The 27376-nt window shown below is 56.6% G+C and overlaps 2 protein-coding genes across 2 annotated transcripts; both read left to right on the top strand.

Moving 5' to 3' along the window:
• Positions 1-1705: 1705 nt before the first annotated feature.
• Positions 1706-16766, top strand: OASL (2'-5'-oligoadenylate synthetase like). Its single transcript, XM_062182264.1, has 6 exons — positions 1706-1906; positions 5106-5388; positions 6444-6619; positions 9733-9971; positions 12559-12706; positions 15471-16766. The coding sequence occupies exons 1-6, from the start codon at positions 1706-1708 to the stop codon at positions 15969-15971; spliced, it is 1548 nt and encodes a 515-aa protein (XP_062038248.1). The 3' UTR covers positions 15972-16766.
• A 1749-nt stretch (positions 16767-18515) lies between these two features.
• Positions 18516-26581, top strand: C23H12orf43 (chromosome 23 C12orf43 homolog). The gene is made up of 6 exons (XM_062182146.1): positions 18516-18658; positions 23333-23375; positions 23560-23658; positions 24221-24294; positions 24990-25080; positions 25405-26581. Exons 1-6 carry the CDS (start codon positions 18517-18519, stop codon positions 25727-25729), a joined length of 774 nt encoding a protein of 257 aa, XP_062038130.1. The 5' UTR covers position 18516; the 3' UTR covers positions 25730-26581.
• The last annotated feature ends 795 nt before the right edge of the window (positions 26582-27376 follow it).

The following is a 27376-nucleotide window of genomic DNA, read 5'->3' as shown; positions in this document are numbered from 1 at the left end:
TCTGGGAGTCACCAGACAATGCACCAAGTGCTTGGGATCCTGCCACCCACATGGGCGTCCCAGTTGGAATTCCTGGCTCCTTGCTCCTGGCTCCTGGCTTCAGCCTGGCCCAGTCCTGCCTGCTGTGGTCATTTGGAGAATAAACAATCCTGTAGGGGCTGGCACTGTGGCACAGTGTATTAATGCCTTGGCCTGAAGTGCTGGCATCCCATACGGGCACCGGTTCTAGTCTCGGCTGCTCCACTTCCTATCCAGCTCTCTGCTAAGGCCTGGGATAGCAGTAGAAGATGCCCAAGTCCTTGGACCCCTGCACCGTCATGAGAGACCCAGAAGAAGCTCCTGGCTCCTGGCTTCGGCGCAGCTCCAGCTGTTGTGGCCAATTGGGGAGTGAACCATCAGATGGAAGACCTCTCTCTCTCTCTCTCTCTCTCTCTCTCTCTCTCTGCCTCTCCTCTCTATGTGTAACTCTGACTCTCAAGCAAAAAACAAATAAATCTTTTAAAAAAAAATCCTGTAGAAGATCTCCCTCTACCTCCCATCACTCTGCCTTTCAAATAAAAACATTAAATTTAAACAATTTTTTGAATGAATGAATGAATACATGCATGAATGAATGGAAAAAGGAGTAAATGGCACTCCAAGATCCAACCCCTTCTCCCATGCCGCCACACCCCGTCCACTTGTCCAGGTATACTTTTCACCTCTCCGCACCCCACCTCCAAGCAAGCCTCTGTTACCCGAGTGCCTGACACAGAACAAGATGGTTCGTGCTTCTTGGATTTCCCCTTGCCATGCCCTCTTACCCCTGGCAGGCTTCCTAGTCTCTGAGACGCAACTCAGGGCACCCGAAAGAAATTTCTCTGCCCGGCTTCCCGCCAGGTTTCTGTGCCCCCCCCCCCCCCCCGCCACATCCCACTGGACTCTCAGAATCTCTTCTGGTTTTGTCTCCCTGACTCCTTGTGGGGGGTGGGCTTTGGGACTGGAACCTCATCCTGTTTTGTCTTCGCACAATGTCTGGAATCCAGCAGGCACTCAATAAATGCTTCATGCGTGAACAACAGTATTTGCATCCACTGAATGCTTTCTCTGCTCACTGTTTTCATGCTTGGTCCATAACAGAGCCTCATGGGGTCAGTTTTAGTATTAATCTCCGCCTTACATATAAAAAAGGGAAGGGTCTTAGAGGGGGAGAGTCTGGAAGAGGCTCCTGGGGTTCAAAGTCTGTTCTGTGGGGCTCTCACATCATTCCTTAGCCGGATCAAGCTCCTGAGCCTCAGTTTCCCTACAATAGGTTGGGGCAGTTCACTTGATACCATTCAACCCCAGCCTCCTGCAGAGGTCACCTCCTATAAGGTCAAACTCAAGCCAATTTCAGTTTCCCAACGTCATCAAAAGAAAACTCTAAAAGTTGAGAATCGAAACTGAGAGCAGAAAGTTGGCTGGATGCCAGCCCTGTTAAGGTGGCCCAGACCTGCCAGTCTCAGCCTGGTGTCCCTCAGCACACCTGCCAGGACGAGGAGGGTCCCCAAAACGGGGAGTCCTATAGTAGCCAGGTCACCCCTGGATTCCTCTTTGCTCTGGTCCTTTATCCCACGGGGTGCTGAAGGCCAGCTAAAGAGGAGCCCCCTTAAGAAAGGGGGCGTGTGCCATAGGGAAGGTGGCCGCTTGGCTATATATTTGCCCAGCAATGCTACTCCCCGCAGAGATGGCATTGGCCCAGGGACTGTATGGCATCCCAAGCTGCAGGCTGGACTCCTTCGTGGTTCGGTGGCTGCAGCCCAGCCGGAAGTGGAAAGAAGAGGTGCTGGAAGCCGTGGCCAGCGTGGAGAAGGTCCTGAGGCAGGAGTCCTTCCATGGGGAGCACCAGCTGCAGGACCAGGAGGTGCGGGTTCTGAAGGTGGTCAAGGTGAGGCTGGGCTCCTCCTTTCCCCAAGGGTAAAACCAGGCGTGAAAGTCCCTCACCCCAAACCCACGCTGCCGACCTCTCAGGACACCCTGCCCAGCCTGCCTCTGTCCCGGGGCAGCACAGCTCCCCAGAGCAAGTGCGCAGGCGCAAGGGGCCCGCCAGGGTACAGTGGTCTAACCCCTTAACCATGGAGGATCTCTAGTTCTTGCACCTGTGAGGTAGGCTTGATCCTTTTCAGTTACAGAGATGAGCAAAATGGAGCAAATGCAATGCAAAGCCTTTGATGGGACCCAGAGTTTGGGGCTAATCGGGGAAATTTTAATGTAGCCTGGACATTAACATGAGAGAATCATGGTTGGTTTTGCTGGGTACAATCGTAGCTTGTGGTTAGGGAGGGGCATGTGGTTTTTTTAAAGGTGCAACTGTTAAAGTACTTAGGAGCAGAATTCCTTGGTGTCTGTAATTTGTTTTAAAGTGGTTTACACCAAGTAGACGTGGAACTTACTAAATCTGACTAACAAGTTATCTCGAGTGTTTGTGCATTTTCTACTTTTCTATGTCTTTTAAACAACTGATAAGATTTTTAGCGGAGGATCAGAGAGGGGAGGTGACTTGCCCAAGGCCACACAGTCTGTGTTAGAGCTGAGATTTGAAGCTGCCTCCGCAGCCAGGGCTCCAGGCTCCTCCACTGAGACTTTTCTCCCAGGTCTTTCCTCCGACGGCCTCAGGCTGCTTCCTGTGCCAGCCAGGACCAAAACTCAAGAGGGTCAGAGCTAGAAAGGCCCTGGAGAATCGGACGACCTAGGCCAATCCCTCGTTTAAACATGAAGGAAACTGAAGCACAGAGACGGTGACAGAAACCCTAAAATCACACAGCAAGCTGGTAGCAAAGGCAAGGCTAGAATTAGGACTCCTCTCTCTCTCTCTCTCTCTCTCTCGCTCTCGCTCTCGCTCTCTCTCGGACTTAGATACCTCTGGCCCCCATCCCTTCTCATACCAGTCCCCAGCATCCAGAGCTTGGGGCCGTAGGACTCAGAAAGGAGAAACCACAGTTTTGACATCAGTGTGACTCTTGGCTTCTGCCCTGAGGCAGCTCTGTGACCCTGACGTCACTGAGTTCTCTGCAAAGCCTCAGTCTTCTCATCTGTAAGCAGGGCACCATCACTCTCTGTCCCTCACCAAGCAAACGGGGCCATGCAGGCCGAGTGCTTAGAGCGGGGTCCGTGCTCAGAGGCAAAGGAATCGTTCTTGCCTGGACTCTCTTCTGGGCCAGGCAGAGCCTCTAAGACACCACCGCCGCCTCTTGCCAAGGAGGTGGGATGGCGGAAGTCTGGGGAGCAGAGAAGGCTCCCAAGCGAATGAATTTTGGTGGCAGGAATTGGTGTGGACCCATTTCCCCCTGCAGACCACAGCCACATCTCCCCCTTGAAACGGTGAACGGTAGAGAAACCCAAGGAGCAATGGCCCACGAGCAACCCTGCGTTTGATTCAGACTCGAAACCCTCCCTTTCCCTAGCCCCCTAAAAACCGGGTGAGCTGGGCTGGGCCACCTGAGCACATGAGTGGGGCTTCGGTAGGGCCACACCAAAGCAAGCCACAAAGCCTGCTCTGGATTATTCTCCTCTCTGCTGGGGAAGCAGCAGACCTGCGTGGCTGTCAGGCGGATGCTCACGCGGGGCAAAAATGCTGAATCTGCACGCCAGTGGGAGAAGGGAATAGAAAAGGGAGAGGGGGAGATGGCGGACTCCCCCCCCTCCTCCGAAGCAGGGCGTGGCTGTGGACTTGGGCCACGGGGAGGAAAGAGGTGGAAGATCCGCCCACTGCTGTGTTCTCCTCGTCATCTGACCCCGCTGCTTTCTGGCTGGGAGACCTCAGCAAGCAGATGAAGCTCCTGCTGCCTCAGTTTTTCCTTCTGTACATTGGGCACGATGGTTGCAGTGCCCAGCTCAACCACTGGGTATGAGGATTGAAAGGGAACCTGTACAGAAAGTGTGCTCAGGGGGCCAGGCCCTGGGGAAACCCAACCTCTGGCAGCTGAATCACAGTCCTTGTGCAGCGACTCCTCCCAGCAGGCGAGGGAGCTCACCTGACCTCTGATGCTTCCCCACACGGAGTGAGAAAGAGGGGAGGGAGGCCACAGAGTTGTGGGGCTTTGAAGCAACAGGCCCTGGCAAGCAAATCTCAGAACAGCAAAAAATCCATTTGAAAACCACCCAGCTCAGCGCTTTCCGCTACAGATGGGGACCCTGATGCCCAGGCCACAGAAGGGTTCGTGCAGTTAGCTAGCAAGAGAGGAGGAAGAGGAATCGGTTACTGCTGACTTCCTGTGTGCCAGGCCCCATACCCAGCCCCGGACATGCACTGCTCCTCCCAGGAGCCCAGTGACTCGTGTTCCTTTGCTACGCTCATTCTGCAGATGAAGGACTTGGGGCTCTTGAGTAGCCAGAATTAAGGTCAGAACCAAGGTCAAAGTCAGGAGACCCCAAGCCCAGCCCATGGCTTTGATCCACCATGCAAAACTTCTCCCTCTTTTTTTTTTTTAAGATTTATTTATTTACTTGAAAGGCAGAGTTACAGAGAGGCAGAGAGAGAGAAAGAGAGAGAGAGAGAGAGAGAGAGAGGTCTTCCATCTGCTGGTGCCCTCCCCAGATGACCTCAATGGCCAAAGCTGAGAAGATCTGAAGCCAGGAGCTTCTTCTGGGTCTCCCATAGGTGAGGGTCCGAAGTACTTGGGTCATCTTCTACTGCTTTCCCAGGCCATAGCAGTGAGCCGGATCAGAAGTGGAGCAGCTGGGACTCGAACTGGCGCCCATATGGGATGCCAGCACTGCAGGAGGTGGCTTTACCCCATATGCTGCAGCGCCGGCCCCCTCTCTCTTTTTAACTCCTTCAAATGATTCAGATCCCCTGAGACTTTCAAATGCAATAGGGTGGATGTCCCCAGAGGATTCCTTTGCGTTAGGAATTCCTCTGGGATTGGGAAGACAGTGTGAGAAAGCAGACCATGCAGTAGATAAGCCGGGCAGGTGACCCCTGCTCTGACATCAGGTTTCTCACCTGCAAAGTGGGGGTGTTGGCTGAGCCCATCCCTCCCTCGGTGTGGCCGCGCACATGCCGTGGGACCACCTGTGGGATGCGTTGTTGTGGGTGGCCTGGTCCATGGCAGAGGGCCACGGGGTAACAGGCTCTGTGTCCACAGGTAGGCCCCTTCGGGACCGGCACGGCGCTCAGGGGCACTGCCGACGTGGAGCTGGTGGTGTTCCTGAGCTGTTTCCGCAACTTCTGGGAGGAGGCCAAGCACCATGCAGCGGTTCTGAGACTGATACAGAAGAAAATGTGGCATTGCCAGGAACTGCTGGCCCTAGGGCTCAGGGACCTGAGGGTGGATGAGGGAGTCCCCAAAGCTCTCGCCTTCACCATCCAGACCAGGGAGACGGCAGAACCCATCACCGTCACCATTGTGCCCGCCTACAGGGCCCTGGGTAAGGGGAGGTGAAGCCCACCCCACTCACACACCTGCCAGTTCCAGGAGACTTGCCACTCCCTCACCTCTCATTCACAGCCACATGCCAACCTCTGCGTTCATTCTACCCAGGTCCTGGGATGACGGGGCCTGGGTAAGCACAGGGTACAGGACTACCCCGCTCAGGCCATCATCTAGCTCAGCCTAGCAGACAGAAGCTTACCAAAGAATCACCGATGAACGCAGGACCACAGATAAACGGTGGTGTGTGTTCAGAGAAGAATGAGGTCTCCCAGAAAGCATGTTTGGAAAGGGGCTTTCTGCGGGAGGTACATCCTGGAAAATCCAAGATGACAGTGAGATGAAGGAGCTAAACAGCGTCAGCAAGTGCTTCTCACCAGGTGGCTCTCACTGTGGGCCTGAGCCTGAGGCAAGGATGTGAGTTCAAGCACTTTCCTGGGGACGAGATTCCGAAAACAAAGGCTGAGAATAAGGAATCAGGACAGGGAAGTCAGTACCAGCAGCGTTACTCCGCTCTGGAGTCTGGGCTCCGTGTCCCCAGAGAACCGAGTGCCACAAAGGAGTGGCCTCCAGGTCCTCCTTGGTGGGATCCAGGGAGCCGATCCACTCACTACCCGGTAGTTGCATGTGAGGGCTGCTTCCCTGGGTGTGGGCCCATGGGCACCCATTTGTGCTAGGGCAGAGTGTCCTAGGAGTTTGCTGTGCTCCGAAGCAGCTCCCAGGCAGATGATACAGGCTGTAGCTCACGTGCCCACTCCTGTTCACTGCCGTGGCTGCCCGGAGCTGCTGCATGGAGAAAGATGAGATCTGGTCTCAGGGAACAGGTTCACCCCCAGGACAACTGAGAGAGCCTGGGGTTGTTGTTCAGTGGCCTAAGGCCAATCTCCCAAGAAGGACAAAGCAAAGCAAACCTTTGGTTTCTGGGAACACCAGGTCTCGAGGCTCCCTGAGGAGAGAACCCCAGTGAAGGAACAGGCTCTGTCCCTAAGGCAGCTTACCGCCTGGGGCGTCCTGCACCCCTAACCTCTGCCTTCTGCTTCCTGTCCCCTCCAGGCCCCTCTGTTCCCAACTCCCCGCCGCCCCCCGAGGTCTACGTGAGTCTGATCAAGGCCTGTGGCCACCCTGGAATCTTCTCCCCCTCCTTCAGCGAGCTGCAGAGAGACTTCGTGAAACACCAGCCAACCAAGCTGAAAAGTCTCCTGCGGCTGGTGAAGCACTGGTACCAGCAGGTGAGGGCTGCCTGGAGGTGGCAGACCAGGCAGAACGGGCAGGCGCTAGGCTTGCCGGCAGGAAACTGTAGCAAGAGGGAAGTGGGGTGGGGGGAGAGGGAGAGGAGCCAAGGTTCCGAACAGGGAAACAGGCCACTCAGTGAAGAAAGTGGAGAGGGAAAAGAGGAAGCAAGAGAGGGAAACAGAGAAGGAAAGAGAACCGCAGGTGATGCACAGCTCTGCCGTGACCGCACCCTTATGGCGCTCCAGTTGCTGGCCACTGCCCTGGAGATGGGAATCATGGCAGGTGAGGGAACCAGTTCCCCTCCCAGTGAGCACTACTGAGTGAGGGTATCCACAGTAGCCCCTTTCCGGACGTCGGGGGCCGGGGGGGCGGGCATGGTACCAAGCGTATTTCAACATATCCAGGAGAGCAGAGTCAGCCGAACTTCTGAACAGAAGACGCAAACACAAGCACAAAGCTTGCGAAGGGCAATCATTAACCCGGCCACGAATTCTCCCCTTTCGCATCTTCTGGCTAAAATCCGCTTTCATGAGAGCAGCTACTTCCAGAAGACTCTGGGGAAACTGTGACACCACCCCGCATGGATGTCCTAGCGTGGGGTGGAGAGAAAGAGAGCTGCCCATCAGATCATTCCTTTGGGAAAGGCTTTTTCCCTAAATACTCAGCAAGAAAACGAGCAAAACTCAGAAAAATTTAGCAAAAGCACTTCTGCTTTTACAGCTTTGATTATGGGTCAAAAATAAACACAGCAGGAAGAAACCTACTAGACACCTCCTGATCTTACAGGGCTGTTGTCCAGGAGTTGTGTAGACTCTCTCTCTCTCTCTCTCTCTCTCTCTCTCTTCCGAGTGACATAAATTCATAGCAGCAGGCAGGAAAATGATAGAGAGGCAGCCAGCCCGTATCAGAATTCCTAAGTCAAACAGATCAAAAAAGAAAAATGCAGAATATAATCAAATCCTTTAAAAAAAAAAAAAGGCAGAGTTAGAGAGAGAGAGCAAGTGAGAGAGAGAGAGAGAGAGAGAGAGAGAGAGAGGTCTTCCATCCAATGGTTCACTCCCCAAAACGCCGTAACGGCCGGAACTGCACTGATCTGAAGTCAGGAGCCAGAAGCCTCTTCCAGGTCTCCCATGTAGGTGCAGGGGCCCAAGGACTTGGGCCATCTTCTACTGCTTTCCCAGGCCATAGCAGAGAGCTGGATGGGAAGTGGAGCAGTTGGGACTCGAACCAGCGCCCACATGGGATGCCTGCACTGCAGGCGGCTTTACCAGCTATGCCACAGTGCTGGCCCCTTTTTTTTGTTGTTATTAAGTCCATGATTTATAGGAAAGACTTTATTTGGGGAGCTACAAGTAATCAAGACATTGTTTCAATGTCAAAATGTCATAGATCTTTCCCTTAGACGATAGGATATGATAATATTCATTTATAATGGAAATGGGACCAGATGTCAATTTTGCTTCCACCATCCAAATAGCTGAACGGTTGACAGAAATTTTCACTTTCTGGATAAATCATAGAGAGGCTTTTTTTTTTTTTTTTAGAAGGAAAGAGCCACTGACTGTTAAAATACATTTTTTTGGCAAGAAAAACTCAAAAGCCAACTCAAACTGGTTTAAACAAGAAAGAATTTTTGCTCCTGTGTGAGAACCCACCAGTCTGGGGAGGGGGCTCCAGGCATGGTTTGGGGAAGGCTTTTACTTCATTTCTCTGCAGTTCTCAAATTCTCTCTCCTCTGCATGTCAACTTGGCCCTCAGGTCTCTTTCCTTCATGATGGCAAAATGGTCATAGCTGTTCCTGCCCTCACATCCACATGTAAGAGACGACGTCTGTTCTTTCAACCAGCACTAGGCTTTCCTGTACCCGAGCCAGTGAGATCACATGCCTTCTCTTGAACCAGACACTTAGCGAGCAGAAAAGGTTTATGCTGATGGGCCTGGGCCAGGCAGGACCCACTGGTGCTGAGGGTGAGGTCGACTCCATCCAAACCTCATGAGGCTATAGAGTGGGGGAGGAAAGAATGCCAGAGAAGCAGCCCTGAGACCCCAGACTCTCACCTGCTGTCACTTCTTCCCTTTAGCCACCGAGTTCTTTTATTTGTTTGTTTGTTTGTTTGTTTGTTTGGACAGGCAGAGTAGATAGTGAGAGAGAGAGACAGAAAGGTCTTCCTTTTTGCCATTGGTTCACCCTCCAATGGCCACTGCGGCCGGCTCATCGCGCTGATCCAAAGCCAGGAGCCAGGTGCTTCTCCTGGTCTCCCATGCGGGTGCAGGGCCCAAGCACCTGAGCCATCCTCCACTGCCTTCCCGGGCCATAGCAGAGAGCTGGCCTGGAAGAGGGGCAACCGGGACAGAATCCGGCGCCCCGACCAGGACTAGAACCCAGTGTGCCGGCGCCACAAGGCGGAGGATTAGCCTGTTAAGCATGGCGCCAGCCTCTTTTATTTGTTTTTTAAGATTTATTTTATTTATTTGAAAGGTAAAGAGAGAGAGAAAGAGAGAGAGAGAGAGAGAGAGAGAGAGAATCTTCCCATCTACTGGTTCACTCCCCAGATGACCACAACCACCAGGGCTGGGCCAGGCTGAAGCCAGGATCCAGGAACTTCATCGGGGTCTCCCATGTGGGTTTAGGGGCCCACACACTTGGGCCGTCTTCTGCTGCTTTCCCAGTCGCATCAGCAGGGAGCTGGATGGGAAGTGGAGCAGCCAGGACTTGAACCAGTGCTCATAAGGGATGCCAACTTAACCGCTTCACCACAGTGCCAGCCCCAAAGCCCTTCCTTTAAAGGAAACTTTCTCTTGATAGATTCAAACCAATTTAAATGTTACCCCTTGGGCTGGGATGCAGACGGCAGAGCCCAGCCTGCTCGCTCCTTGGCCCCCTCCAGCTATGTCTGTCAAGCACAACCTGAAATCCACTGGACTAACCCAGCCCCTTCATCCCGAAATGGAAACAAATCAAGGCCCAGAGAGGCGGAGTGACTTGGCCAAGGTCACCCAGCCAGTAGGTGGGAGAGCCAGGACTGGAGCTCCGATTTCCTGGCTTCTTGTCTAATACTGTGCTTAACACAGAATCCTAGGGTCTCTCTCTTTCCATCTCTTCCAACAGTACGTGAAAGCCAAGTGCCCCAGGACCAATCTGCCCCCGGACTATGCCCTTGAGCTCCTGACCATCTACGCCTGGGAAAACAGCACTGAGTTGGAGACCTTCAGGTTGGAGGAGGGCCTCAGCACAGTGATGGAGCTGCTGCGGGACTTCCGGTTCCTCTGCATCTACTGGACCAAGTACTACACACTGCAGAATCCCGTCATCGAGGACTGCGTCAGGAAACAGCTCAAGGCGGACAGGTATCGTCGCCACTCCCTCCCCGCCTCCTGCCCCAGCCAATCTCGGGGAGCAGAAAGAACCAAGGGACAAGCGGACTAGTGTTGGATGGGTTGGCTTTCACGTTTTGAAATTTGTGTTCGCGTTATTTGAAAGGCAGAGAGACATAAAGAAACAGACAGAGGGAGAGAGACCTTCTATCCGCTGGGTCACCGCCCAGATGCCTGCAACAGCCAGGCAGGGCTGGGCCAGGCCAAAGCCAGGAGCCCAGAGCTCCATGCAAGTCTCCCACGTGGGCGGCAGGGACCCCAAGGCCTTGAGCCTTCATGGCGCTGCCTCCCAGGGTGCATGTTGGCAGGAAGCAGAGGAGCTGAGGCTCAGAACAGACCCTCCGTCCCGTAGGGGAGGCGGGCATCCCAAATGGTGACACACGCGCAGTGCAAGTGCTCACCCCGCAGGCTTTGTGAAGTCGCAGGGCCACGATGGCCGTTCAGCACTGAAGCCTTACACTGACGCAGCTGGCGCGTCTCAAGTCGGCAACCCGTCGCCATCACCGGGGACCCACAGGGCTGGCAGCATTCTTGTACTGCAAGCCGCGCCCACCCATCCACCCCACCGCCCTTAGCGCTGTGCCGGGTCTTCAGAGACAGCACGAGAAAACCCAGAGAGTCTTGGAGACCAGAGGTTAAGCCCGAGCTCCACTGATCTCACTGCTGGGAGCCTCCATGCCTCGGCTGTAAATGAGGACGAAGCCAGCACTCACAGAGAAGGACCGAGGCCAGAGAAAATGCATGTTAGGCGTGTGCGGGATCCTGCTCACGGCAGACGCCAGAGACAGGCTTCCTCTTAGGGCAGCCATGGGTGCCCACACACTTTCCCCGTGGCCTTGACTGTGACAGTGGAGGCCGGCCCCTGCGACCCTGCGCCTACGCGTTCTCCTCTCCCCCGCACACTCGCGGTGGAAGTGGCCCTCAACCAAGGACTGCTGGGAAGTGGGCGCTAAATGCCCCAGCTCCAAGGCAAGTCAGAGCCCTGCCATCCCAAACCTCCAGCTGCCCACACTGGCAATGACCTTGACCCACCTCCTTCCTGGTTCCTTTCCAGGGATCTCCTTCCAAATAAGCCAGATCCTCCTCCAGGGATCTGCTTCCTAGGGGAGCCCAGCCTCGACAATTCTTTAATTAGAAGCTCTAGGCCAGTACTAGCAACAGCACAAGAATTGTTGGTGTTCTCTGATGTGAGTGCTGGATTTTTTGTTTTTTACACGAGAGAAAAGCCAGGTTTACCATGAGGGTGATCAAAAAGTTGCAGGTGAAAACCCGCCAGGACCTGAGACCCACCTAGAGCCCCCTCTCACTGCTGCCTCTGTCCGCCCCCGCTCCTTCCCACTCACCACCTCTGCTCCTCTCTCCACACCTGCCCTCCCCCCGTCCCCGGCTTGCTCCCATTGGTGAAAGACCTCCGTCATCCCTGGTTCGAGCCCCAGAGGGAGCCGTTCTGATCCCTGGGCACAGATCCTGCATGTTGGGTGACTGGTGGGTCACTCGGCAGCCGGTGGAATAAGCCACAGGGGATGGAGACCCCACAGGGCATGCTGGTCCCTGTTGAAGCCAGGGCTATTTCAGGGAGCAGGGGTGTTAGAGCAGTGAACACGGAGCCGGCAGCATCCGGTCACTTCAGGAACATGCTCTCCCATGCAACCATACCGCGAATGGCGTGGCTCCTTCCTGAGCCTACAGCTGTTGGAACACAGAGCCCGGATCCTAACTGGGGGCTCAGCGTCCAACACACGAGGTCTTTCCAAGCAGTCCTGGCAGGCTCGTAGACCCCCTGCCAGCCAATATTCTGCAGAGAGGAAAGAGCCTGGGAGGCAACCCACACTCTTCTGTGTTGAGGCAGCGAGAACCCAGGGGATTCTGTACCTCAGTCTCCTCATCTATAAAATGGAGACGACAACAATGGTAATAGTCCCTAACTACAGAATCGCTGGGAGGAGCAGTACAGCTAATCCACATAGGAGTCAGTCCTGGGCTTCAATAAGTGGTGCTGGTGGTGCTGGTGGTGTGGTGATGGTGCTGGTGGTGGTGATGGTGTGGTGATGGTGCTGGTGGTGGTGATGGTGGTGCTGATGGTGGTGCTGATGGTGATAGTGATGGTGCTGATGGTGGTGGTGGTGGTGATGGTGATGATGATGGTGATGGTGGTGGTGATGGTGGTGGTGATGATGATGGTGATGGTGGTGGTGATGGTGGTGATAGTGATGGTGCTGATGGTGGTGCTGGTGGTGCTGGTGGTGTGGTGATGGTGCTGGTGGTGGTGATGGTGGTGGTGATGGTGCTGGTGGTGCTGATGGTGGTGCTGATGGTGATAGTGATGGTGATGATAGTGATGGTGCTGGTGGTGATGCTGATGGTGGTGATGGTGGTAGTGATGGTGCTGGTGGTGATAATGATGGTGATGGTGATGGTGATGGTGGTGATGGTGGTAGTGCTGGTGCTGTTGTTAACCATGACCCAGAGCAATGCAGTAGGGCCTTGAAGTGATGATGGCCGGCAAGGCCCCCACAGCACCACAGCAGAAGGAGCTGAGCACCGTCCTCCTGTATTGCAGGCCCATCATCCTGGACCCGGCTGACCCCACCCTCAACGTGGCAGCTGGCTACAGATGGGACATTGTGGCCCAGCGGGCCTGCCAGTGCCTGAAACAGGACTGCTGCTACGACAGCAGGGAGAACCCGGTCCCCAGCTGGGACGTGAAGGTAACCGGGCTCCCCTGCGGGCTGTCAGGGGCTGGCACTCAGAATGAGATGCCTGCACCCGACTTCCAGGGTTCACTCTTGCGGCCATGAGCAGAGTAGCTGCAGCATTCTGTACAGCAGGGTGACTGCAGGGTCAGGAAGGTCGAGGGCAATGCCTGGGTCCCCTGGTGGAGCCCCAAGTTCCTTATCTTTGCATTCTCAGTCTCCTTTCCTTTTGCCTGTGACCTCCTGGGAAATCAGTTCCGGACTCCTTATTGTTCTTTGCTCCACCACCACCTGTTTGGTGCCAGCCCAGGGTGTGGCTGATGGGCGTTGGGGACCAAGGGTCAAGGATGGTACAGAAATAGGACACAGCCTTGACACCTCCCCCCCCAGGATCTCACCCATGCTGCTGGGAAGCAAGTCCATGAAACAAAGTCGCACCAAACTTCTAGAAACAATTACAGGGGAGTGGCTGCAGCATTCTGTACAGCAGGGTGACTGCAGCATACGAAGGGCTACGATTTGTCTTACGACAAACTAGGGGAAAGCAGTTCAGAGAGTCCCAACACAAAAACAAATGATAAAGGATAAAGGAGCTGGATAAGCTAATTAACCCCGGCTTAATCATTGCATAGCATTCCCTTGCAATGAATTATGATCCCAGACCCCATAACGATGTACCATTCTTATGTTTACTTTGAAAATTTAAAAAAAAAGGTAAGATATAGAAAAAAGTGCTAAGTCAGCGGGCACCGCGGCTCACTAAGCTAATCCTCCGCCTGGGGCGCCAGCACCCCAGGTTCTAGTCCCGGTTGGGGCACCGGATTCTGTCCCGGTTGCCCCTCTTCCAGGCCAGCTCTCTGCTATGGCCCGGAAGTGCAATGGAGGTTGGCCCAAGTGCTTGGGCCCTGCACCTGCATGGGAGACCAGGAGGAAGCACCTGGCTCCTGGCTTCAGATGGGCGCAGCACGCCGGCCGCAGTGGCCATTTGGGGAGTGAACCAACAGAAGGAAGACCTTTCTCTCTGTCTCTGTCTCTGTCTCTGTCTCTATCTCTCTCTCTCTCTCTCTCTCTAACTCTGCCTGTCCAAAAAAAAAAAAAAAAAGTGCTAAGTCATATTATTACGTGATGCCAAATCTGTGCTATAGGCAAAAATCACAGCCATCTATTTCTCTTTTTTTAAAAAAATATTCAATTATTTATTTGAAAGTCAGAGTTACAGAGAGAGGACCTGCATCTGCTGGTTCACTCCCCAAAAAGCCACAATGTCCAGAGCTGGGCCAAGCCGAAGTCATGAGCCAGGAGCTTCTTCCAGGTCTCCCATGAGGGTGCAGGGGCCCAAGCACTTGAGCCATTTTCCACTGCTTTCCCAGGTGCACTAGCAGGGTGCTGGATCAGAAGTGGAGCAGCCGGGACTTGACCCGGTGCCCATATGGGGATGCTGGTGCTGCAGGTGGCAGCTTTACTAGTCATTTCTATTTTCCATTTCATTCACACTTGACAATCCGCACAGTGCCTGTCCTGGGACAGACTCAGGTCATCATCACGGCAGCTCTGTGACGCAGAAGACCTCCTATTATTGTTATCTTTGTGGCTGTTGTGGTTATTGCCTCTGATGCCCTTTTACAGGTGACGGAAGTGGGGCTCAGGGAGGTTAATTAACCAAGGTCAAAGTCACACCGCTCGGAGGCAGCAGAGCCGAGGTTCACTCAGACCCAGGGCTCTGTGGGACGCTGGAAATAAAGAATAAATGCGTTCTGAAATCACAAAGGAAACCCCTGGAGGAAGTTAGGGCTGGAGCTGAAGCCCAAACGCCAGGGAGCCATGGATGTGGGCGCTCAGAGACCACGCCAGGTTAAGGGCCAGGTCGGGGGTGGGGGGAGAGTAAGCAAGGTGTGTACTAGGGCAGAAGGCGGAGCCACAAGTGCAGGCTGCATCATAAGGTATGGAGATTATAGCTGGGGGTGGGACACCCACCAAATGAGACCCACAGAAGGGCTGAGAGGCAGACGCCTCTCTCCGGGTTGTTCCTGAATAGCAAAGCCGCTGTGCGAAGACCTCCCTCCTGCACAGTTAGGAGCCGCGGCAAGGCCAGGCTTGTTTGTTGTGCGGCCCCCTGGGGGGGGGGGTTCCCAGAGGAACTCGGAGATCAGTGCACCTGCTTCACTCCTTTCTGCCCTGGGTGATGCAGCCAGGCGATGTTTAACCCTACTCAACCACAGTGCCCTCGGGTATAACACGGGGCTCATAGAACCAACTCCACAGCACCGGAAGCCGCCGCGTGGAACGCCCACAGCCTGTATCAGAGCACCTGGGTTCGAGTCCCAGCTCTGCTCTTGATTCCAGCTTCCTTTTCATGTGCATTCTGGGAAGCAGCAGGTGGTAGAGGCTCAAGTACTTGGGTCCCTGCCCACCCACGTGGGAGACCCAGATAAAGTTCCTGGCTCCTGGCATCAGCCTTACCCAGTCTCGGCTGCTGTGGGCAATTAGGGAGTAAACCAGTGGACAGGAGATCTCTCTCTCTCTCTCTCTCTCTCTCTCTCTCTCTCTCTCTCCCATTTCAATGAATACATCAATAGAAAATGTGTTAGAAAGAATGCACCATGGTGAGGGCAGGGGAGGTGCCCAGCGTGGAGGCTGCACAGCGTTCAAGGCTCCCTAAGCCAGCGAGCGTGGGGGCTGCTGAGATGAGGATGTGGAGGGGCAGGGAGCTGCGCACACCCACTGAGAAGTGCGGCCCTCACCTCCCCTCCCCTTTTCCCTCCCCGCCCCCCTCCCCCAGTGTGCCCAGGACATCCAGGTGACGGTGGAGCAGCAGGGCTACCCGGATCTGATCCTCTGGGTGAACCCGTACGAGCCCATCAAGAAGGTCAAGGAGAGAATCCGCCGCAGCCGAGGCTGCTCGGGCCTGCCGCGCCTCTCCTTCCAGGAGCGCGGCGGCGAGCGGCAGCTGCTCAGCAGCCACTGCTCTTTGGCCTACTACGGAATCTTCTGCGACACCCGCGTGTGCCTGCTGGAGACCTTCTCCCCCGAGATCCAGGTCTTCGTGCAGAGCCCGGATGGGGACAGCCAGGCCTACGCGGTCCACCCCAAGAGCTTCGTGCTCAGCCTCAAGCAGCAGATCGAGGACAAACAAGGGTTTCTGAGCAGCCAGCAGCAGCTGGAGTACCAGGGCCAGGTGCTGCAGGACTGGGTGGATTTGGGGCACTACGGCATCCAAGACAGCGACACCCTCACTCTCTGCAAGAGGAGAGGGCGAGAGGCTGCACTCCTGCCCTGCTAGCTGTTTTTGGGAGCTCTCTGTGCATTGCCGCCCTGTGATGCACCACGCCTTCCCGCTCTCTGCCCAGGAGGCGCCCTGTCTTCACACCTGCTAGAAGGCGGGAGAGGCCGGAGACGCTGCACCTGCAAACAGACCACAGTCAGACCCTCTGTGACGACAGAATCCTGATCCACACACTTCAGCAGCCGCAACCTCGGCGGCAAACTCCACTAGGACCTTCCAGCTTCTCTATTTCCCTACCCTACTTCCTTCCCACTGAGGATCAGCCAAAGCCCAGTTAGCGTCCCAAACCAGTCACTGAGGATGCCCTGCGTCTGGGGAGAGGCCCTGCAGCCTGCCCACGCCAACAAACTCCAGCAAGGCAACCCGAAGCCCCCCAGCCCCCTGCCTGCCTCTCAGTCTTGGCCAAAGGCAAGGGCTGGTGGCTGGCCTGCGGCTCTCCTGAGTCAGGAATAAACAGCCTTGGTTCTCACTCGGTGCTCTTTGTTTTACTTCGACACGGGCAAATGCTCCATCATCTGAGGCTTCCGACTGCAAAGCGAGGCTGGGATGAGAAGACGCAAAGTCTTGGAGTTTGCGTACAACGCAGTGCCAAAAATTGCCCTCGACTCCAGAGCCCCAAGCACACACAGTCCCTGACAGTCCAGAGATACTAGGAGAAAAGCAGCATCTTCCTTATCCAAAGGGGAGATCATGTGATCAGACTTATTCCAACCAATAAACAGTTTCCTTTAACCCCATTTTTTAAAAAAAGATTTTTATGTTCATTTCTTTGAAAGATGGAGTGACAGTGGAGGGGAGAAATAGAGAGAGAGAGAGAGATCTTCCATCCCCTGGTTCACTCCTCAAATGGCCACGAGAGCTGGGTCTGGGCCGGGGTGAAGCCAGGAGTTTGGTGCTCCATCCGGGTCTCCCACATGGGTGGCAGGGGCCATCCTCCACTGCCTCCCCAGGTGCATTAAACAGGGAGCTGGATAGGATGGGCACAGCCAGGACTTGAAACAGCACTCCAACATGGGATGCTGGCATTGTGGGGGCTTAACCCGCTGCACCACAACACCAGCCCGCATTACTCTCTCACAGAACACACTTTCTAACCGGTCCTCACAGCCGCTGGGCAGTCTCACGGCGGTATTCTGTGCATCTCCCCCTTGTCTTTGTCGTCAGCACTGAGTGTCTTCTTTCCACGGGGGCGGACTGGCTAGACCAGCCCCCATCTCTGTACCCGGGTCGCCTCCATAAGGGTGCAGCCATCCACACAGCCCCAGCTCTTAATACCATCAGCTGGAAGCTTAGGATTCCGACCCATGAACCTGGGGGGTGGGTCACAGACGTTCAGAGCAGAGCTGTCATCTTCCCAGGTTTTTTAATTTATTTATCTATTTGGAATAGAAAAGGCAAAGCCACTGCACTCATTTTAATGAAGTTTCTGCTACACTCATTTGCAAAAATAAAACACAAAGCATCCCAAGACCAGTGGAAGGGACTCTGTATCCTTCCCAGTGGAATGTCTCAGCCTCAGAGTCCTCGTAGGTAGGTCCTGGCAATCAGTATTTTTTTAAGTTACCTGACTACTTCCAACATGCAGGCAGAGTTGAGAAGTCCTGGGCTTAGATCCCACTGTGGTTCCCACAGCCAGCTGCACCCGAGCCTCCTGGACCAGTGGCTCTCAGCTTCAAGGTGCACACACATCAGAGATGAAGATTACAGCTTTGTGGTGGAACCCAAGATCCCGCAGCATTTGTAGCAAACTCCCAGGGGTTACCAGTGCCGCTGGGTCATGGGCTACAGCATGAAGAGTAAGGCCCCAGGGTGGAGAGGAAATACAGATTCCTGGGCCCTGCCTACAGAGATTCTGATTCAGAGATTCCTGGTGCCCAGCTGGGTTTGAGAATTACTGGAACAAATGAGTAAATATGGGATCAAAACTTGGAAATTGGTGGCCCGTGCAGCAGCTCACTAGGCTAATCCTCTGCCTGTGGTGCCAGCACTCCGGGTTCTAGTCCCGGTTGGGGTGCCAGTTCTGTCCTGGTTGCTCCTCTTCCAGTCCAGCTCTCTGCTGTGGCCCGGGAGTGCAGTGGAGGATGGCCTGCACCTGCACCTGCATGGGAGACCAGGAGGAAGCACCTGGCTCCTGGCTTCAGATCAGTGCAGCGCACCGGCCTGTAGTGGCCATTTGGGGGATGAACCAACGGAAGGAAGACCTTTCTCTCTCTCTCTCTCTCTCTCTCTCTCTCTCTCACTAACTCTGCCTGTCAAAAAAAATTTTTTTAAATAAAAAAAAAACTTGGAAATTGGGGCGGGGCTTGTCCTAGACACTGAAATGCCTGTATTCTACACTGGAGAGCCTGAGTTTGATTTAAAAAAAAAAAAAAAAGACGTTGGCGAAATTGATCTCAGCCTCTTCTGGGGCTTCAGTTCGGCCCTTTCAGAGTCCCACGCCTCTGAGAACTACAATCCCCACAATGCCCTGCGCGCCACCTAACTTGGGTTGCGCAGAACGGTTAAATCATGCGTCTCCCACAATCGCTTGCGGCGTTTCAAGATGGCAGCGCCCAGTGGCGCCACGAGCGACTCGGAGAGTAGCAGCAGCAGCGATGCAGAGGAGCTGGCTCGGTGCCGCGAGGCGGCGATGCCGGCCTGGGGCTTGGAGCAGCGCCCGCGGGGGGCGGAGAAACCAAGAGCCGGTACGAGAGTGTGTTCGGGAAGGCCGCCGAAGGGCGTGGGTTCTTCTCCGGGGGTCGGAGAGGATGGGTGGTGAGAAGGGAGGCCCCGGGACTCGCTTTCCTTCCCCAGGAAACTCCGGGGACATCGGGGCTCCGGGTCAAAGCTCAGGCAAGCAGCTGTGCCGTTATCGCAGTCGAGAAACCAGGCACCCGGGAGTCCCCCGAGCTTCCCTCGGCCTGCCGGGGGCTGCCCCGCGTCTGCGCTCCCTGATCCGGCCGTGCGCGCCTGACCCTGACCCTGACCCTGACCTCCTGCTGCCTTGAGACTAAAGCCCAACGCCGAGGCGCCCGTTCGTGGCTAGAACCCAGCTGGGCCCTGACTTTGGAGCGGGAAGAGTGCCGCTTCTCCGCTTCGATGAACCCCGAGGCGGAACGTAACGTCGTCTTCTGTCCTGCATGTCCGCAGCCAGCCACACACCGGCTCCTGTCCCAGATGTCAGATGGGGCGCGGGGCGCTGTGTGATCCTGGATGTCGGTGTCCACGGTGCAGGCCTACACGCTCGAACGCGTATCGTGTATCGTCTCTCTTGTTGAAAACGTTCAAAATCCTCTCTCCCTGCCAGCGCCGCGGCTCACTAGGCTAATCCTCCGCCTGCGGCGCCAGCACACCAGGTTCTAGCCCCGGTCGGGGCGCCGGATTCTGTCCCGGTTGCCCCTCTTCCAGGCCAGCTCTCTGCTGTGGCCCGGGAGTGCAGAGGAGGATGGCCCAAGTGCTTGGGCCCTGCACCCCATGGGAGACCAGGAGAAGCACCTGGCTCCTGGCTTCGGATCAGCGCGGTGCACCGGCCGCAGCGGCCATTGGAGGGTGAACCAACGGCAAAGGAAGACCTTTCTCTCTCTCTCTCACTGTCCACTCTGCCTGTCAAAAAAAAAAATAATAATTTAATTTAATTTAAAAATCCTCTCTCCCAGCTTTTCAGAAACTACATACGCAGTGCGTTACCGGCACCTGTAAGCACCCTGCTGCACAGTAGGATCCTGGGATTTCTTGAACCTTTCTCCTCCCTCCCTCCCCGCTGCTTCCCCATCCTGCGGTAACCGGTTTTTCTCTCGGCTTCGATGAGAGCTGTTTTTTTTAAATCCCACTTACGTGCAGTCCTTGTCTTTCTCTGGCTGGCGGGTTTCACTGGATGCAAAGACCCCCAAGTTGTCGCAGGGACAGGATTCCTTCCCCTTGTGTGCATGGATGGGCTCAGTTCCGTTCCGTTCCGTTTGCTGTGTTCCTTACCCGTGAACACTTCGATTGTTTCTGCTCCCCGGCCGTTGTAAATAGCGCTGCAGTAAAGGCGGCGGTGAGGACGTCTCTTTGGAAGGCTGGTTTTATCTCCTTGAGACGCAGGCAGTGGGACTGCTGCGTTGTGTGATAGTTCTGTTTTCCATTTTCTGATCACCTTGCATTGCTTTTCACAGCGACCCTCCTAATATCCCTTTTCTCCACCTCCTCGCCAGCTCTTGTTACCTTGTGATTTTGATTTGCACTTCATTTTTTTGTTCTTTGTTTTGCTTTTAAAGATTTATTTTATTTGAAAGGCAGAGTTACAGAGAGAGAGGTCTTCCATCCACTGGTTCACTCCCCCAAATGACCGCAAAGGCCAGGGCTGGGCCAGGCCAAAGCCAGGAGCCTGAATCTCCATCTGAGTCTCCCATGTGGGTGCAGGGACCCAAGCACTTGGGCCACTTCCCCTGCTCTCCCAGGTGCATCAGCAAGGAGCCAGATCAGAAGTGGAGCAGCCGGGACTTGAACTGGTGTCCATATGGGAAACAGACGTAGCAGAGTGGCGGCTCACCAGGCTGAGCCACAGCGCCGGCTCCTGCATTTCTCACTGATTATGGTGTTGAGCATTTTGTCATATGCTGGTACAGGTGCATTAACACCGTACAAAACGGAACACCATATAGGTGTACCTGTTACCGACCGGACAGGGCCTGGCTTCCAGACTCAAGCAAACATTTAAACTAACAGTGAATGGCTCACCGCTGGTCGCTGATGGTGGTAGCTAGGAGGTAGGCCCAGAGAAAAACCTTTAGGCCATAGTGGGCTGCCCTGGGAAGGTAGCTCTCATGGGAGGGTTGGCTGTTAAGCCAAATTCAGCCTAGCTTCTCCCTCCACTTCCTGGCCCACCGTGTGATAGTTCCTGTGAGCCTCTGAACTACAAGCTGAGATAAACCTTTTCCTTCCCGAGAGTTCCTCTCCAGTGTTAAGCAGTAAAAGCTGACTGCTACAGTCCCGTTAGCCGTTTGGCTTTCTCGTCGAGTCCGTCGCCTGCTCTGTAGTTGGGCTGTTTGTCCCCGTGCTGTTGACCTGAGCCAGTGTGCTTCGCAGAGCTCTCCTGTCATGTGGGCCTTCTCTCCGCTCTGGCCAGTGCAGGCGCTCTTTGGTGTCACAAAGCCCAGTGTGTCTGTGTTTGCCGTGGGGCCCCTATCCAGGAAACCCTTGTCCGTTGCAGTGTCCTGAGCCATCTCCCCGGGTTGCCTTCAGGCCTACATGACCATTGTCTTTCTGTCTGTCGCCTCTCTGAGTGCGCTATCCGTGTCCTCCCTGGTCCCTCCTGAGCCGCCCTGGCGCACACAGCGGCTCCTGTGCGGTGCCAGCATCCCGTTAGCCCACTAGCGGTCCTCTTCAGTTCCTCTCCATCCTCTATTTCCTTCCCTGGTGCATCTGCCAGTCAGCGGGCACAGGGCTCCCTCGTTCGTTCCTCACGCTGTTAGAGTTAACGAGCCACACTGCACTTCCTCAAAACAGCCGTTTAAATTCTGCGCCCAGCCATTTGCTTAGGTCAGATACTGACTTTTTTTTTTTTTTTTTAAGATTTATTTATTTGTTTGAAAGACAGAGGGAAAGAGAGATCTTCTATTCGCTGTGTCATTCCCCAAATGACCTCAACAGCGGGGGCTGGACCAGGCCAAAGCCCGGAGCCGAGAACTCCATCTGGGTCTCCCACATGGATGACATGGGCCCATGCATTTGGGCCATCTTTGCCGCTTTCTCAAGAGTATTGGGGAGCTGGATTGGAACTGGAGTGGCCAGAACTCAAACCAGTGCTCACATGGAATGCCGATGTCACAGTTGGGGGCTTAACCCACTGCCAGCCCCTGCCTGTTCAGTTTCTGTCATCTTATTTTGTTAATTAGAGGAAGTTATAATTCCATGAAACTTCTTGATACTTTTTAGTGTATGACGTCGTCAGCAATGAAGCATTAGGGATTTGTTTCTGGTCTTTGTAGGATCTTTGCCTCTAAATAACTTTTCTCTGCGCCTGTGGACACTTACACCATGTCAACACTGGGTGGCGCTCTAAGTCAAGGTCTGTTGCAAGCCTGCTGTTGGTGTGTTGTCGCTGTGTGGGCACTAGAGGGCGCCGGTGTGTGAGCGCTGTCCCTTCGCAGTGGCAGTATAACGACAATCACCTGGCAGGGGCTCTATTTGAGGGCGCTGCCTGGGAGTAGAAGCGTGTGGCCTGTAACTGGTGCTGGGCTCACCACCGCGGGCCTGGCCTGACCCTTCCCACGCCGCGCGCAGCGGCTGCCGTCTGGCTGCACCGTGTACGGAGGGCAGGGCAGGGCTGGCGGAGGTGATCCTTTGGCCCCGGGCTAAGGAGGGTCCAGAGACTCAGTTTGCAGGCCAGGGGCCAGGGGCTGTGGGGCCCTGCCAGCACCGGACATTACCACGGGGACTTGGCACTGGGTTTCGAGTTTAAGGTCTGAACGTGGCACGCCCCCCCCCCCCCCCCCCCAATTTAAAACATTCAGAGAAGGGACCTGGGCTGCTGGAGGGGCCCTGGCGAAGCCGGGTTAGGAACCGAAGGAAGCTCCTGGCTCCTGGCTTCAGTCTGGCCCAGCCCTGGCCACTGTGGCCAGAGTGACCCAGTGAACGAAGATCTCTGTAACTCTGCCTTTTAAATAAATAAAGTAAATCTTTAAGAAAATATGTAGAAACCTTTGAAGACTCCTTCTATGTGTAGATTTCAAGTATTCTTTGCACCACAATACCCTTATAGTTTAATTGTATTTTCCACGAACTTTCTGAAGTGCCCTGGTACACCTTAATTCATTTGTGCACTATTTGTTTCAAATGAGACACTGTGGGCCGGCGCCATGGCTCAACAGGCTAATCCTCCACCTTGCGGCGCCGGTACACCAGGTTCTAGTCCCAGTTGGGGCGCCGGATTCTGTCCCGGTTGCCCCTCTTCCAGGCCAGCTCTCTGCTATGGCCCAGGAAGGCAGTGGAGGATGGCCCAAGTGCTTGGGCCCTGCACCCCATGGGAGACCAGGGGAAGCACCTGGCTCCTGGCTTCGGATCAGCGCGGTGCGGCGGCCATTGGAGGGTGAAGCAACGGCAAAGGAAGACCTTTCTCTCTGTCTCTCACTGTCCACTCTGCCTGTCAAAAATAAATAAATAAATAAAAATTTTTTAAAAAAGCAAATGAGACACTGTGGCAGGAGCTGGGGATACGAAGATAAACAGAAGTGAGACTTGGAGCTCACAGACCCGGGGCCGGGGGTTGGAGACCTTACCCTGGTTTCCCGGGTGACAATGGGGGCGGTGCGCGTCCGGGCCCACGGAGGCAGCTGCAGCGGCGCCGGTTACCCGCAGGCCCGCGGTCTGAAGGCGCCTCCATGTTCGTTTTCCCGCAGACGCTGCGAACACCCCGCTGCCGGCCTCCCAGCCGAGCCTCAGGTACTGTGCGCCTGGCTTCCCGCTTCGCCTGTTTGCTCAGTGAATACCAAGCCCCCGCGCGCGTGCTGGTGCTGGGGTGGAGCGGGGCCATGGGAGTGGGCAGGACACCATAGTCCCCCTGCTGCCGGGGGCAGCTTCCACTTCGGCCGGAGGTGAGGCCCTCGTGTGTGTGTGTGTGTTGCAGGCACAGGGTGGATGAGCACGAACAAGATGGCAATGAGCTGCAGACCACCCCCGAGTTCCGAGCCCACGTAGCCAAGAAGCTGGGAGCCCTGCTGGACAGGTAACCAGCGCGTGTGCCCCCACTGCTGTGCATGGCGCTGGGCTGCAGATGTGGGTCCAGTGTGGCCCGGAGGTCCCCGCGCCGGCAGCTGGGGCCGCCACGCAGCGGTCTGGAGGCGCGAGGGCTCTTGAAGAGCTGGGGCCTGGGGGCCAGCGGTCGGAGGGCCTAAGCGGGTCCTCGGGGGCCCAGCCTCCTGTGTCCCGCTGTTCCTCCACGCCTCTCCGCCCCGTGGTGACGCAGCCAGCGGGCCCTCGCCATGTTGCCCCTGCTCTTAGGCACAGCACCAGGAGCCAGGGAAACGTGCTTACTTATTTACTCTGCAGTCTGAAAATGCCACGCTTCCTGTGGTTATTTTCACGTGTGCCACTGGCTTGGGGGGGTGGGGTCTGGCCTCAAATCACAGGATGCTGGCAGTGCCCCGGCCTCGGCGTATGTTAGCACACCCGCCCCACTGCTGGCGAGGACCAGAAGCTGCCAGGTGTGCCTTCGGGCCAGCGTTGAAGCCCTGAGTCGGCCAGCATCACCCGAGGCCGCTCGTGGTGAGTCACCTGTACCCTTCTAGTGCCATCACCATCTGGGAAGCTGGGAAGGAGCCAGGGAAAGCCGGGCTGCCGAAGGAGGCCTCGGAGGATGACGGTGAGTGCTCGCCCCATGAGCCCGTGACAGCCGCCCGTGCAGTCGGGACCTCCGTGTCCCACTCCACCGGCTCCTGGCTGTACCTTCCTGCTAGTGCAGACCCCGGGAGACAGCGGAGGGGGCCCGTGCCACGCATGTGGGAGATGTGGAGTCAGCTCCCAGCTCCAGCCCTGGCCATCGCGGGCACTGGGGAGGGAACAGCGGGTGGGCGTTCTCCCTGTGTCTCTCAGCCTCTCAGATGAGTAAGTAAATTTTTTTCTGGAACAATGATAAACCTGACAGTTTGTCGTTTCTTAGGCCGCTGCCGTGTGGAGCTGGGCAGCACGGTTTGCTGCAGTCACCCCCTCCACCTGCTCTGTCCCCACTGGGGCACAGAGGTCACCGTCCTAAGCGCAGTTGCAGGCCACACAGTACGGCGCTGAGAGAAGCCTCTCACTCGCCTTAGGCAGTCCCGGCTCTGACCCTGGGCTGCTTGTCCCGCGCCCCTCAGCCACCCGCCAGGAGGCTCCTACACCAGCCCCCTGGAGCCTCCCCACACCTGCACCTGCCCCCGCCAGGCACCCCACCCCCCCACCCCGCCCCGTGAGACTGCCTGCCGAGGGGCTCAGTGACGCAACGGCAGGGCGGCCTCGGCGCTGGGGTGGGGGCGGGCGCTTGGCATCCGTGGTGCCGACTCTGCCCCGTTTGGATCCCAGGCTTCCGCCTCTTCTTCACGTCCATCCCCGGAGACCCCGGGCAGGAAGCTGGCCCCCAGCCGCGCCGGAAGCGGCAGCCCTCCAGCTCCAGGTGAGCGCTCCAGGCCCCAGGTAGCTCGGCGGGAGGACGGAGACGTCCAGCAAGGGGCTGGCTCTGGGCACCTGGTGCTCCGCGACCGTCTGGCCTGGGCCGGGCGCCTCGCTTATTGGCTTTGCCCCCTGAGGAGCCCTGCAGGCTGAGCTCTGGGGAGGTCCTCCCTTTGTAGATGTCGAGCCTGGGGGTCCGAGAAGGCGAGTCACAGCGAGGGCTCGCGGCCGGGAAGAGCGGAGGAGCCGCCCGGACCCTGGCTCCGCCTGGCTTCCAGGCCTGCGCGCGCCTCCCGCCCCGCTGACGCCCACCGCCCTCCCCTTGCAGCGAGGACAGCGACGCGTGGCGGCGGTGCCGGGAGGCGGCCGTGTCCGCCTCTGACGTCCTGCAGGAGTCGGCCATCCACGGCCCCGCCCAGGGCGAGCACGAGGCCAAGAAGAAGAAGAAAAAGCTGAAGAAGAAAGCCAGGAAGGTGGCCGGCGTTGCCACGGAGACCGTGGCCCAGGAGCAGGAAGAGGAGGTGGGCACGGTCAACGGGGCCCGGGTGTCCCCTGGGACCAAGAGGAAGAAAAGGAAGAAAAAGGCAAGGAAAGCCCTCGAGGCTCCCTCCTCCCCCCCAGCAGCGGGCACAGTGGCCACGCCTACAGACTGACCGGTGTGCGGGCACAGGGCCCACGAGCTCCCGGGACAGACGCTCATGGGGCACCTTGTCCAGGCCCCGCCTCCCTCTCCAAGGTCAAGGACTTGGCTGGGAAGGCTGGACTCGCCCATGAGACCTTGATCGTGATGGGAGCTTGCCCAGGAGTTGGGGCAAAGAAGTGGCTATATGTGGGAAGCCTAAGCAAGGCCTGCCCCTCGTGTCTCCCACTGAGGGTCCTGGCGGACTGTGCCAGAACATTCTATGGCCTCTGGTTAGCCGAGGGTGGTGGCAGATGGTAAATGTCTCCCAGTGCTGTCTGGGGTGGGCGAGTGAAAGAAGCCCCCCCACTCAGTCTTGGAGGGGAGGGTCCCCAGGACACCGGGGGACAGGCTGCTGCCCTTGTCGCCAGTGCCACGTGGCCGTGCTGGAACCGGCCTGGGAAGGCAGGCGTGCTCCTGCCCCCTAGTCACCGCAGGGTGACGTCACTGAGCCAGCCACGCAGAATACCCTGTGAGGGACCGGAACTGAGGGTGGCTTGGGCGCCATCTCCCCGTGTGCGCTGGAACTCCATGAGACGTCTTCCTTGGTCTTCGTAGACTTCAGCGACGCGGGCTGCCTGCCTGCACCCCCGAGATAGGATCCTTTGCCCCAGGCCCGGACTCGAGCGTGGAAGCCCCCTGGGGCCAGGTTTCATGCCACAGAGGGCTCTTCAGGAAGGAGCAGAGGCACAGGGGAGATTCTGGCCTCGCCCCCTCCACCTGCTTCAGTGGCTCGGAAAAGCCAGCGGGATCTGAGGGTGTCTCGACCCCCTCCGCCTGCCCAGCCCCCGCTGAGTGACTTACAGCCAAGCAAGAAATTCTCATTGGCTTTACTAAAAGTTAAATAAATGTCCAGGCTCTCCCTTAGTTGTTACAAGTTGTGTGTGTGGGGAGGGGGGTTGCTGGTTCTCCCAGGCCCCCTCCCCCGACCAGGGAAGAGGCAGTGCATGGAGGACCAGGCTCGTGGCAGCAGGCCCACAGAAGTGAGATCCTGTGTGCCGTGGGTCCATGCACCTGCTCGGCCCTCCTGGAGCTGCGCAGTCGGCCCTGAACCTGTGGTCCAGCCATCAGCCGGCCCAGCTCACGGGCTCTGAGCGTCCATCCTGTGTGCACGTGGCTCCACCTCTGCTCTGGGCCCCTCAGCTCTCAGCTGCCCCAGGACATGTGCTTGGCAAGGACAACTTCCTGGCCCTGAAGTGGTCTTCCCCCTGCAGGCCACAGGCCAGGTGGGCACCCGTAGGCAGGATCCCTGGGGGTGGGGGCAGGAACGTGTAGGAGAGCCGCAGGTCCCGGGGGCTGGAGGCCAGGAGAGCTCGGGAATGCTGTGTGAGCGCGTTCGAGGAGAGCTGGGTGGGGCTGGGGTAGGACGGAGTGGCCTGGCCGGTGCACGGGTGACAGGATGTGGCCATGTTGACCTGGGACCTGTCAGAGCTCAGCAAGTCCCAGCTGCGTGCGCAGGTGCCCTGAGAAGTGTGGTCCCGGGTCCAGGCTGGGGCTGCCGGAGCCAGAGGCCATCTCCGTGTGCTCCAGGCAGCACAGCAGTTTGCGCAGCGGCAGCGGCTCCACGTCCTGTGGGGATGAGCTCCACTCCCCAGCTCCCCGCAGTGCAGCTGCCTCTGGC

Source organism: Lepus europaeus, chromosome 23 (assembly GCF_033115175.1).
Source record: "Lepus europaeus isolate LE1 chromosome 23, mLepTim1.pri, whole genome shotgun sequence".
In the NCBI taxonomy this organism is placed as follows: Eukaryota; Metazoa; Chordata; class Mammalia; order Lagomorpha; family Leporidae; genus Lepus; species Lepus europaeus.
The sequence above is the reverse complement of the archived record's forward strand: the minus strand, read 5'-3'. Positions and strand labels throughout refer to the sequence as shown.